This window comes from Rhinoderma darwinii, chromosome 10 (assembly GCF_050947455.1).
Source record: "Rhinoderma darwinii isolate aRhiDar2 chromosome 10, aRhiDar2.hap1, whole genome shotgun sequence".
Lineage (NCBI taxonomy): Eukaryota > Metazoa > Chordata > Amphibia > Anura > Rhinodermatidae > Rhinoderma > Rhinoderma darwinii.
In genome coordinates this window covers 16,166,099-16,179,934 of record NC_134696.1, presented here as the reverse complement: position 1 = coordinate 16,179,934, position 13,836 = coordinate 16,166,099, and the positions used below count along the sequence as shown (strand labels likewise).

The 13,836-nt window shown below is 38.3% G+C and overlaps 1 protein-coding gene across 3 annotated transcripts in view; it reads left to right on the top strand.

Annotated features, from left to right (window-relative positions):
- Nucleotides 1–12,045, top strand: part of MMEL1 (membrane metalloendopeptidase like 1) — a 125,555-nt gene extending 113,510 nt beyond the window's left edge. For all 3 annotated transcript variants that reach the window (XM_075839392.1, XM_075839393.1, XM_075839391.1), the window contains exons 16-23: nt 1,369–1,472; nt 2,068–2,126; nt 2,343–2,462; nt 2,858–2,991; nt 4,013–4,078; nt 4,663–4,758; nt 8,013–8,089; nt 9,265–12,045. In XM_075839392.1, the coding sequence (XP_075695507.1) occupies nt 1,369–1,472; nt 2,068–2,126; nt 2,343–2,462; nt 2,858–2,991; nt 4,013–4,078; nt 4,663–4,758; nt 8,013–8,089; nt 9,265–9,364 (756 nt within the window). In that variant the 3' untranslated portion in view covers nt 9,365–12,045. The remainder of the gene's footprint in view (nt 1–1,368; nt 1,473–2,067; nt 2,127–2,342; nt 2,463–2,857; nt 2,992–4,012; nt 4,079–4,662; nt 4,759–8,012; nt 8,090–9,264) is intronic.
- The last annotated feature ends 1,791 nt before the right edge of the window (nt 12,046–13,836 follow it).

Sequence of the window (13,836 nt, the reverse complement as noted above, 5' to 3'; positions counted from 1 at the left end):
CCCCAAATTACTGCCGTACATGCCTAGCACCAGACTTATGTGTTTTAGACAGGTTTTGCAACTCTCTGGACCGTTTTGAAAGTGTTCAGAAAAAGGGCAAAGCTTAGCAAATGGGGGCACGGCTTAGTGAAAGAGGGGCATGGCTTAAAATGCACAAAATTACTTTGGTCTAAAGTAAGGAAACCAAGAACAAGAAAAGAGTTATTAAAGTTTATTATTTCTTTTAAAACAGGTTTGGAATTCCAAATGACGCTTACGCGTTTTGAGCCCTAAGCCGTAAGCGTGATTTAGAATGTCAAACCTGTTTTAAATGAAATAATAAATGCAATGTTTTAATCAACAAATTGCTGGACATCATCTCTATTTTATTCTTGGATATTGCTTTGGCATCTGGTACACCGGGCAGTCCGTCCACCCTCCATATGTCTGTTAGCCGTTACAAAGAAAGTGCCCGTTACAAACATATATTTTAGGCCAAGCAAGAGGTGGTGTAAGGCAGAGAAAAGTATCCAATGTCTAGCAAGATTAACTAAATTGGTATACACCATGCACCACTGTGATAAATTTGGGGCATCTTCTGCCTGGTCTAGTTTTAAGCTTTCTAAGTTTAAGATCATAATAAATTTGTGTTAAGCCTAAAGCAGTGACTGAGGGGGCGGAGCATGACACAAGAATTTAATGAACACCAAAGAGAGAATCCATGCGTCATGCCCCACCCCTACGTTATGCATAACACAATGTATCAAGTTTACTGGGAGTGTTCCTTTAATCCTTGTTGTTCTATTTCTTCAATCTGCAGTTTCTGCTATTGTGTAAAGTAAGATGGCGCATTGTGTTAGGGTCACAGCTGGGCACCCAACGTGGTTGCTATCACTGCTGGCTTTCCACCTCATGTAAAATTGGCAGTGCTTAGTAGATAATTGCAGCTTCACTTCCGAGCCCGCTTGTCAGCATGTTCTCCCCATTCTCTGTTTTCTTTAAGGATACATTGAAGGGTGGAAATCAGTTGTAATTGTGACATAGCGATCCAAGAAAGAAAGACGGCTCTTCACCGCGACGCATTCAAAATAGCTCTGAGTGTCATTTGTTTTGGCTCCTGCGGTTCAAGTCATCTTCTCCAGGTCACAGACATCTGGCAGGAGTTCCTTTGATTTGCAGTAACTTGAACAGTACTTGTGACAGCTCTGAGCGCTTTCATAAAATGCTTATACAGGAGAGGGAAGGTCAGCGTAATTGCAATGCGTTCACTAGCTGAATAGTATTGAAGTCAGCTTGACAAATATAATGGCCTCATAAAAAACACAGATCAAGCTGGATACATCTAATGCATGAAACACAACATTATTTTCCCCCTCTTTTTCTCCGCAGTTGAACTTTAGTGAAGAAAAATACTTTGAGAACATACTAGAAATCCTAAAAGCTACGGCACAGAAGAGTCTCAAAAAGCTAAGAGAACCGGTAGACCCCGATGCGTAAGTATTAACACCTACATTTATTTTGTTATACCTATAGGTTATGTTCATGTTGGACAATCTGTTTCTGTTGGAAGATCTGCAGCGATCAGTCATAATCTGTGGAGGAACCGGGCTGCAAATGTTACAATACCCTGCAGCTCCACCACAGGGGAAATGAAACATTACACATTGCCTATTGGTATCAGTGGATTGCATGTGTAATGCACAGATGTGCTGGGTCCTCCAGAGCTCTATGTACCTGCACTCAGCTTTGGCTAATAAATGAGGGTCCCGAACAAGGACTCCCCCCTATTAAATCAGAATTTACTTTAAGGATATTTGAAAATTTGTAAAGTAAAAAAGCTTTCAGTCTATGGGTGTCGATCTCCCTACATGGGTAAATCCAAAAATGACTAAGAAAAAAAACTTTCTACCAAAACTCATCGGGGACGTTGAATAATGAAATCAAAAACATCAAGGACAATTATATAAAACGATATAAAAATATGATATGTACCCTCCACCATTTTCCATCTGAATGCAAAAACATAAAGAACCTCTGGAGGGCCAGAGGTGTTACCTTTATTACTCTCCCTGCATTACTCTGTTTTAGTTGGATCATTGGTGCAGCAGTGGCCGATGCCTTCTATTCCCCCAACCGGAATCAGATCGGTGAGTTGATCCTAATCCCATAAGGGTTTCAATTATATTTGCATTTTCAAAAATGAGGTTTTATTTGCTAAGTAAATTGGTTTTGTGTTGTCATTTACATAGACCCACAATACTGCCAAGAACAAGGACCCATTGTCACTCAACCCAACCCTTGTCTTTTTATGTTGGACATCAAATCCAACCAATGATTGTAACATTGTATGATCTTTTTTATAGTCTTTCCCGCTGGGATCCTTCAGCCTCCATTTTTTAGTAAACACCAGCCTCAGACATTAAACTTTGGTGGAATCGGCATGGTCATTGGTCATGAAATCACTCACGGGTTTGATGATAATGGTAAGGATAAAAAGTAACCGATGCTTTAAAACTAAGGTGTTGAGGTACCAGCGTTGTATTAATGGAATTGACAACTTGTGATGCCGTAACATCAACCCATAAAGCTTTTAGGTCATCCAGTTCATGGATACATCTAGTCCACTCTTGTACCCCGGCATTATCCTTGACCAGTAGCAACAATTGGAAACCCAAAAACTTTTTGAGTTTCTAGAGATTTTGGCCATTTTAGAGCACTCCTTATAAACCCTATAACATATTCCAGAAATGAATTGGTTTATGGAGCAGTGATTGTTAAGGGACTATTGTGTGATCCAGCTTGTGATCTCATGTATATAGACTTTGCCAGAAAAATTATTTAGGTAAAAAAAATCTCATTGTTGGATGTTACTTCACAGGCAGGAATTTTGACAAAGATGGAAATATGTTTGACTGGTGGAGTAACTTCTCGGCAATGCATTTTAAAGAGCAGTCTCGGTGCATGGTCTACCAGTATGGCAATTACACCTGGGATTTGGCCGGTGGCCAAAATGTGAGTATGTTTTTACTCTTTTTCAAAATACAACGTCATGGAACAGCATTCTTTTTAGTCTGTGAGATGGACTTTGTAGACTAGCCAGGCTTAGTGGTCGAAGATTATTCAGTACTTTTAGTTGGAAGATTGTTGAGTACAAACTGGATAAATTCTTGGGCCCATGGCCATGGTCAACCCCGTAGGGTGTCTTGTTGAGAACTGCCTGGTTGAGGCCACACAGTAAAAACAGCAGAAGAGAAGCCTAAGCTTTTGTAATGTGTCCTCAATATGTTAAATTCCACCCCAATCTCCTAAATTCCTCCCAAATAGGATACCTAGTGCACCAAGCACAGTTTGGCCACACTATTTAAAGGGGAAATCCAGTCAATATAATGTTTTGATAGGTCATAGTTGCATATCAAAAGATGACATTGGTGAATTTATTTTACTTTTTCTCACAGGTTGGTGCTTTTATTGGTCATAGGAGACCCCCTTAGAAAAGTTGTCTCATTAAGATGACCCCTTCTCTTAAAACGGCCGTCTGGCTTTCAGCTGATTTAGCTGGGTTTGATTCCTTGAACCCTCAGCTGATATCGCCTGGGGCAGCTCCTGCTAGCCATACATTTATCCTACAGCGGCCACTGCAGGGGGAATGTGGTATTACACACTGATCATTCAAATAAATGGCTGTCCATGTAATGCAGGAACATGCCAGGTCTGCCAGAGAGGGAGCCAGCCTTGCCTCTATAGGGCTGTCATGAGATAAACCCCTTTCAGTCCCAGTTGCAAAAAAATGTTCATTAGCGTCTTAGACAAATCAGTATTTTATGTTTCACGTACACCAGTGTGTTTTTATGAGGTCTTTGAAAGATTCACTTGAAATTCCATCTCGCTGGCTCATCTCTGATTTATCTGCTTAACAATCCATTGACCTTAAACCTTTTATTAGAGCCTCTATACAAAGCGTGAATTAAACTGAAGACGAGCTTTCTAAGGAGACAGCATAAATTATATGAAATCATAACTTCTCATTTTTTAGGTAAGCGGTATCATTACCCTGGGAGAAAATATTGCAGATAATGGTGGCGTCCGACAGGCTTACAAGGTAAAGTATGATGAGGTTTTCCTCTGTCCCTGTGGTTGCCGGTGGGAATGGTTGGAGAGTGACATTGAAATGTCACAATAATTAATGTTCTTCATGGTGTTTAGGAAGCGACACACTTTTTAATGTGGTCAAATCTGCAATCTTTCATGACGAATTAGTTACAGTGTCAGCTTCATAATGCAGCCGGCTCACTCCAGTTCTCTCTGTATCTTGGGCTTTTTAATTTTTTTAATTCAATTTTGACAACAGATGGTTGTCCTGGAAGGGTCTCCGGTCTCCTTATATAATAATGACACATAGCATATAAGGCGTAGCCCCTGGGCCCCAATGCAAAATCTGTACCAGGGCCCCCATCTATGGGGCAAAGGAGCCTATGGGTCCCCTCAAACACCAGGATTCGTGTACGAGTGCTGCCTCTACACCTCCTATAGCTACACCCTAGATATAAGGTAGCTCTAATGATCAATCTCATGGATATCTCCTGATAGTTTGCCCATGGATACATATTGCCCTGGTTACGGAGTCTTATAGATTTGTTGAATGGATATTGTAGTAATTTACATGTCCTAATGGTTTTATTATAGGCATATCTGAAATGGGTGAAGAGACATGGCAAAGAGCCCAAGCTGCCGGGACTCGACCTAACACACAAGCAGCTTTTTTTCCTGAACTTTGCACAGGTGACTCCAAATTATTGTTCTGCATTTCTAGGCCATTGAGTTTGATATAATATGGATTACTGATACTAATTCTATATTACTGATCAGTACTGTTGGTATAGTATGGGTTATTGACACTTATTTCATATTACTAGGCAGTACTGTTGGTATAATATGGGTTATTGATACTTATTTCATATTATTAGGCAGTACTGTTGGTATAATATGGGTTATTGATACTACTTCCCTATTATTAGGCAGTGCTGTTGGTATAATATGGGTTATTGATACTTATTTCATATTACTAGGCAGTACTGTTGATATAATATGGGTTATTGATACTTATTCCATATTACTAGGCAGTGCTGTTGGTATAATATGGGCTGTTGTTACTTATTCCATATTAGGCAGTACTGTTGGTATAATATGGATTATTGATACTACTTCCCTATTATTAGGCAGTACTGTTGGTATAATATGGGTTATTGACACTTATTCCATATTATTAGGCAGTACTGTTGATATAATATGGGTTATTGATACTTATTCCATATTACTAGGCAGTGCTGTTGGTATAATATGGGCTGTTGTTACTTATTCCATATTAGGCAGTACTGTTGGTATAATATGGATTATTGATACTACTTCCCTATTATTAGGCAGTACTGTTGGTATAATATGGTTTATTGACACTTATTCCATATTACTAGTCAGTACTGTTGGTATAATATTGGCTGTTGATACTTATTCCATATTACTAGTCAGTACTGTTGGTATAATATGGGTTATTGACACTTATTCCATATTACTAGTCGGTACTGTTGGTATAATATGGGCTGTTGTTACTTATTCCATATTACTAGGCAGTACTGTTGGTATAATATGGGTTATTGATACTACTTCCCTATTATTAGGCAGTACTGTTGGTATAATATGGGTTATTGATACTTATTCCATATTACTAGGCAGTGCTGTTGGTATAATATGGGTTATTGATACTTATTCCATATTACTAGGCAGTACTGTTGGTATAATATGGATTATTGATACTTCTTCCATATTACTAGGCAGTACTGTTGGTATAATATGGGTTATTGATACTTATTCCATATTACTAGGCAGTGCTGTTGGTATAATATGGTTTATTGACACTTATTCCATATTACTAGGCAGTACTGTTGGTATAGTATGGGTTATTTATACTTATTCCATATTACTAGGCAGTACTGTTGGTATAATATGGGTTATTGATACTACTTCCCTATTATTAGGCAGTACTGTTGGTATAATATGGGTTATTGATACTTATTCCATATTACTAGGCAGTGCTGTTGGTATAATATGGGTTATTGATACTTATTTCATATTACTAGGCAGTACTGTTGGTATAATATGGGTTATTGATACTTATTCCATATTACTAGGCAGTGCTGTTGGTATAATATGGTTTATTGACACTTATTCCATATTACTAGGCAGTACTGTTGGTATAGTATGGGTTATTGATACTTATTCCATATTACTAGGCAGTGCTGTTGGTATAATATGGGTTATTGACACTTATTCCATATTACTAGGCAGTACTGTTGGTATAGTATGGGTTATTGATACTTATTCCATATTACTAGGCAGTGCTGTTGGTATAATATGGTTTATTGACACTTATTCCATATTACTAGTCAGTACTGTTGGTATAATATTGGCTGTTGATACTTATTCCATATTACTAGTCAGTACTGTTGGTATAATATGGGTTATTGACACTTATTCCATATTACTAGTCGGTACTGTTGGTATAATATGGGCTGTTGTTACTTATTCCATATTACTAGGCAGTACTGTTGGTATAATATGGGTTATTGATACTACTTCCCTATTATTAGGCAGTACTGTTGGTATAATATGGGTTATTGATACTTATTCCATATTACTAGGCAGTGCTGTTGGTATAATATGGGTTATTGATACTTATTCCATATTACTAGGCAGTACTGTTGGTATAATATGGATTATTGATACTTCTTCCATATTACTAGGCAGTACTGTTGGTATAATATGGGTTATTGATACTTATTCCATATTACTAGGCAGTGCTGTTGGTATAATATGGTTTATTGACACTTATTCCATATTACTAGGCAGTACTGTTGGTATAATATGGGTTATTGATACTTATTCCATATTACTAGGCAGTACTGTTGGTATAGTATGGGTTATTGATACTTATTCCATATTACTAGGCAGTGCTGTTGGTATAATATGGGTTATTGATACTTATTCCATATTACTAGGCAGTACTGTTGGTATAATATGGGTTATTGATACTTATTCCATATTACTAGGCAGTACTGTTGGTATAGTATGGGTTATTGATACTTATTCCATATTACTAGGCAGTGCTGTTGGTATAATATGGGTTATTGATACTTATTCCATATTACTAGGCAGTACTGTTGGTATAATATGGGTTATTGATACTTATTCCATATTACTAGGCAGTACTGTTGGTATAATATGGGTTATTGATACTTATTCCATATTACTAGGCAGTACTGTTGGTATAATATGGTTTATTGACACTTATTCCATATTACTAGGCAGTGCTGTTGGTATAGTATGGGTTATTGATACTTATTCCATATTACTAGGCAGTGCTGTTGGTATAATATGGGTTATTGATACTTATTCCATATTACTAGGCAGTACTGTTGGTATAATATGGGTTATTGATACTTATTCCATATTACTAGGCAGTACTGTTGGTATAATATGGGTTATTGATACTTATTCCATATTACTAGGCAGTGCTGTTGGTATAATATGGGTTATTGATACTTATTCCATATTACTAGGCAGTGCTGTTGGTATAATATGGGTTATTGATACTTATTTCATATTACTAGGCAGTACTGTTGGTATAATATGGGTTATTGATACTTCTTCCATATTACTAGGCAGTACTGTTGGTATAATATGGGTTATTGATACTTATTCCATATTACTAGTCAGTGCTGTTGGTATAATATGGGTTATTGATACTTATTCCATATTACTAGTCAGTGCTGTTGGTATAATATGGGTTATTGATACTTATTTCATATTACTAGTCAGTGCTGTTGGTATAATATGGGTTATTGATACTTATTTCATACTACTGAGCAGTGTAGTAATATAGTAACTGTAGTACTTTAGTAAAGTCACAGAGCTCGGTCTTGTGTAAGCAGTAAATATGATGGTTTTTTATGGACCTTCTATGTAATGTATTGTATACACAGGTATGGTGTGGATCGTATCGGCCAGAGTACGCCAGGCACTCGATAAAGACAGATGTGCACAGTCCATTTAAGTACAGGTGAGCAGCACATCCTAACACATCCTACATTATATACTGTACTGGTAAGTGATCATGGCTTTCACAGACACGCAGCTTCTTCTTTTCATCTTCTTCCTTTCCTTCTTCCCTTTTGTCTCCCTCTATTCCATCTTCTTGTATTATTGATCTTTCTTTTCTTCTTTCTATTTGTCTACTTCTTGTTGTTTTTCTTCTTCTTCTTTCTGTTCTCCCTTGTTTTCTTCTATCCTTTATTCTTGTCTTCACCCTCTGTCATTTTTTTCATCCCCTTTCTATTCATACTTCCTTTCAGTCTTCTCCATACAGTCAGCTATTTTCCGGTTTCTCCTTCTCCCTCTGCTTTCTCTCCTATTTCTTCTCCTCCTTTCTCCTTTATTTTGTATTTCCTTTAGTCTTTCTACTTTTCTTCTACTTTCTCTCCTTCCTTTTCCATTCCATCTTCTATTTTATCTGCTCTACAGTCAGACATTTCTCATTGTTTATGCTTCCCTCTCTTCTTCTTGTATTTTCTCTATTTTTTTTCTACTCCTCTTTCCTTCTTATTCTTTTTGTTCTCCCTCTTCTTCTATCTCTTTTTCTACTACTTCTTCTCCCTCTTCTTCTATGTCTTCTTTTTCTCCCCCTTCTTCTTCTTCTTCTCCCCCTCCTCTTCTTCTACTACTTATTCTTCTTCTATATCTTTTTCCTCCTCTTCTTCTTCTCATTCTACTTCTTCTTCCTCTTGTTCTTTTTCTACTTCTTTGTTCTACTACTTCCTCTTTTTTCTACTTCGTCATATTATTATTCTATTCGATTCCATCTTCTTTTTCTGTTTATTACCAATGTTTTTCTTTCCTGTCTACATCTTCCACTCCTCTTTAATGTTCTTTTCTCTCTTTTTCCATCTTCTTTAATTCCATATTTTTGTCTCCTTCTTCTACGTCTCTATTTTTCCCCCTCATCATCTTTCCCTTCCTTTGTTGTCTTTTCTGTCCTCGTGTTTTCCTTTATTCTTTTTTTTTTTTTTCTGCTTCTTTTTAAGGTTGTGCTCTAAAGTGAACTGAAACAAACTATTGCTTCCACTGCAATTACCTTCTATCTTTTTGGATCATTTTACATCTTCATGATGAATTGATAAAACTTGTAGGACAAAGTCTTGACTTAACCCTTTCCATTTGTTGATCTTCTCATTTCAGGGTGATGGGTTCCTTACAAAACTTTGAAGCTTTCTCTGAAGAATTTAACTGCAAGAAAGGCACCACGATGCACCCAGTAGAAAGATGCCGAGTGTGGTAGTCTCAAGCCTTGATCTCAACCTGAAAATGTCTACTGGGCTGGCTTATACATATTGAACAGTTCTAGCCAATGATGTGCCTGGTATTTCCCTCTGATCAGGTCAGAGTCGTGGTGTGTGTAGCAAGTCAGGGACCAGCAAGGCGGCAGGCATACTGATTTATGGTTCCTATGCCACAAAAACAAGTGTTACAGTTTAACGCAGTATGTCCCATGCCGAAAAGGCCTGGTGGAAATGACTGAAATGGCTTGACTGTTATAAAAAAACTTTCTGCTGTCAGGTTTTCAAAGACTAGTTCCAAGAAGTTGTATTTTTTCCTCAAGCTGACTTGGCTTTTGATATTATGTTGTATGTCTGTGTTGCTCTCATTTCACGTCTTGTAGGAGCCTCATTGTTATAAAAAAAAAAAAATAACAAATATAACATAAAAAAACAAAAAGTTCAACAAAAACAATTACAAGGGAGACAGAAAAAAAAATCTCCCATTGTAAGATTGGCACCCACAATGTATCATTCAAAAATGATTGTGACTTCATGATATTGCCATACCTTCCATTGGCCTCTAGGTGGCATATTCTATTCTACCGCTACATGGCACTTTTTTATTACAATTTTTTAATATTTTTTTTTATTTTTTTTTAAGATGCAATGTTAAATCATATGGAATCCAATAGTATAGCTTTTCCCAAATAATTACCTAAATGTATTATATCAAGGCGCAGACTGATAATTTGGGGATTAGAGTCCATGGCCTTAGTAAGAGTAATGCTGAAAGTATAAGGACCTGCAAAAAAAATTCTAAAGCAAAATCAAGTGTATCCTGGGTATAGTGGTTGATACATTTAATGCCTGAGGGCCCCCCATTTATTGCCAGTGCACCCCTAATTATATCATATACATTTTCTATGGTAAATGGACAGTGTTGAGTCCAAAAAATTGTTCACGGTGAAAATTTTAGACGGATACCGCCACAAAAGTTTTCAGCTTTTTAGGAGTTAAAAGTATTGTACAAGATTAGAAAAACATGGCTGCTTATTCCAAAAAATACTGAAACACTTGACCACAGGTTGTGTGTGGTATTGCAGCTCAGCCCTATTCACTTCAACGACGCTGAGCTGCAGTACCATACACAACCTGTGGACAGGTATGGTGCTGTTTTTGGAAGAAAGCAGCAATTTGTTTCTAATCCTTTGCACCCCCTTTATGCTTTATTAGTTTTGAGTAGGTTGAGTTTATCTTATTTACGTATTTGAACAAGACACAAAACTGCAACAATTCTTGCAAATAATTTTTGGTTAAAAATTCCCACACCCATCATAGAAGGATATGCCCACTGCAATTTTATCAGCAGCATGGAGAAGTTTGACAGTATAGGACTGCTGGGAGAATATTTTGTTGGTTGATTCATGAAGAGATTTAAAGGAACAGTCCATGAAAACTGATACACTGGGGTGAGGGTCTCTTCTATACCTACCCCAGTGTACCACACAATATATTCATCAACTGGGAGCATGCCCTATGAAGGTTTAAAACAATGACAGGCTGGAAAAGTGGCAGAAAAACATGCTAAATATTTCATACAAGCTTTTTCCAACAAATTTGGACATATCTGACATATATGAAAATGTTGGGCAGGGGTTTACGTACCTAATGCCATATTCATCAATCTATTTATACTAGAAAACTTGCTTAAATACATTAATACACTTCCCAATCTATGTTGTGTCTAATGCAGGGCTTGAGGGGGCGGAGCATGACACAAATGCTTAAAGAACACCAAATAGAGAATCCCTGTGTCATGCCCCGCCCACTCAGGTCCTGCACTATTCATAAACAGTGTATTCATTTTATTTGAAGTTTTCCTGTAGTCAAATAAACTGAAATGGAAACCTCCAAAGTTCTGCTTGCTATGAGGCTTAGAAAAACACCAATTATAAAATAAAGAATATTTCCTCTAATTTTGGTCATTACATTTCTGCTGTTCTAGTAGCTGGAGAGCAGGAATATTTAGATACATATTTTTATGCATACTTACCAACATTTAAATCCCAAATCATGGAATATTTTAAGCCCCGCCCACATTTCTACCAGGACCGCCCTAGACTTAAATTAGAATAAAATTAGCTAAAAAATTGCTACATTTGCATACACCCCACCCCTTTGTGGCCCGATTCACCCTACTGTCCCGTGAAAATCGGGACTGTTAGTCAGTATGTTTTATGTAGGTTGCGTTTAATCAAGTCCATGAACATATAGGCGACATGTAAGATAAAACAAGATGAATATATATATATATATATATATAGAGAGAGACTGAATAATGGCAGCGTCCTGTAGCGTGCTATCAAAAAAAATCTACACAAAGCTCAATATTTTTTTACGGAAACAATGAAATTCAGGACTTGCCATTTTTCACATATCAGACAGTTGATTGAAAGTGATTCTAGAGAAATATATACAAAGGCTATGTAATTTTGTTTAAATAAAAAAGTATATAAATATATATAAATATATATAAATCTACATAACTGTGCTACGTGTTGTCTCAGGCTTTCTGTAGGAGAGAAATGATTATATTGCCATGTCTGTTCTTTTCAGATAGCTATGATGTCATGTTTCGATGGTATATGATGTCATTATTGTGTGTCGATGATTATTTTTGATTAAAATGACATGTTAATGACGTTTACGGTCTTTTGTTTTTTTTCTCCATTAACTTGTGGCTGTGGCCTCTACATAATGGGGGTAGTTGTCATTTTTTAGTTACACCAGTTTTCATGAATATGAAGCCTAGTCCTGTTGCTTACTGTATATAGAAACAACATATTCCTCAGGACTGTACAGAGATTGTCATCGCTCACATCAGTCGCTGACGGGCTCACTATTTAATCCCTCTATCTTAGGGGGGATTCACACGAGCGTGTATTCGGTCCGTGCGGGCCGCGTGGTTTTCACGCGGCACGCATGGACAATACAAGTCTATGGGGCAGTACAGACAGTCCGTGCTTTTTGCGCAGCGTTTGTCTGCTGCGCAAAAAGCGCGACAGGTTCAAAAACTCTGCGTATTTCGCGCATCACGCACCCATTGAAGTCAATGGGTGCGTGAAAATCACGCGCACCACACGGAAGCACTTCCGTGGGACGAGCGTGATTCGCGCAACAGCAGTGAAAAGGATGAATGAAAACCGAAAAGCACCACGTGCTTTTCTGTTTCCGAACATCCAAACGGAGTGTCTTTGCGATGAGCGAAGCGGGACAAGCGTACCGAACTTCACCGGGTTCGGCCAAACTCGTTTTGGCCGATCCCGGCAAAAAAATTATCGGTACGCGACGTCAGGAGATAGTCACTGTCCATGGTGCTGAAAGAGTTAAACTGTTTCAGCACCATGGACAGTGACTTGCGATCCCAAAATACATTAACCTGTAAAAAAACAACGAGGTTCTAACTTACCGATTACTCCTGTCTCCTTCCTGCAGTCCGACCTCCCGGGATGACACTTCAGTTCAAGTGACAGCTCCAGCCAATCACAGGCCAAGCACAGGCTGCAGCCAATCACAGGCTGCAGCGGTCACTTGGACTGCTGCGTCATCCAGGGAGGTGGGGCCCGATGTCAAGAGAGGCGCGTCACCAAGGACGCGTCACCAAGGACGCGTCACCAAGGCAACGGCCGGGAAGTTCTCGGTAAGTAGGAACTTTATCTTTTTTTTTTACAGGTTTTTCGCTGTTGTGTTCGGCATTCACTGTCGAGGGTGCTGAAAGATTTAGCTCTTTCAGCACCTTGGACAGTGACGGGCGTTGACAAGCCTCATCTCTATGATGCCGGCTGCGCGAAAATCACGCAGCCGCGCATCAGACACGCATGACACACGCAGCTGTCAAATGGTTTTTGCGCGCGCAAAACGCCGCGTTGTTTGCGCGCGCAAAAACGCAACGTCCGTCTGTATCTGCCCTTAGACACACATTCTTCGGCAAATTTCATAGGAGGCTAATTAGCCTATCAGTATATTTAGGAAGTGCGTGTGTGGGGGAGTGAAACTTGAGCATCCAAAGAAAACCCATACAAAGATGTGGAGAACATACAAACTCCATCCAGATGTTGACCTTCGTCAGATTCTAACCCCGGGCCCCGATGCTGCAAGACCACCATCCTTAGATATTCAACAGTAGAGTCAATTAGAAAACTATTATCAGTTTAGCTCCATGACTGGTATTTTACATTAGGCCATTGGTGTCCATTATGTCCCATCTTGAGTCTTCATTCTACCAACTCTGGGCAATTGTAGAGCTTTCTTCATCCCAAATTGAGCCATGATAATGGTAACATGAGTGTTGTTTTTTTTGTTTTGCCCAATTCTTATTTCAACGATTCCCACAACTCGATGGCCATAGAACCGGATGGCCAACACTATTCACCTATTATGCTCCAAAAATTCACCAAAAGTAAATCTAGAACATGGAAACTGATTCACCCAA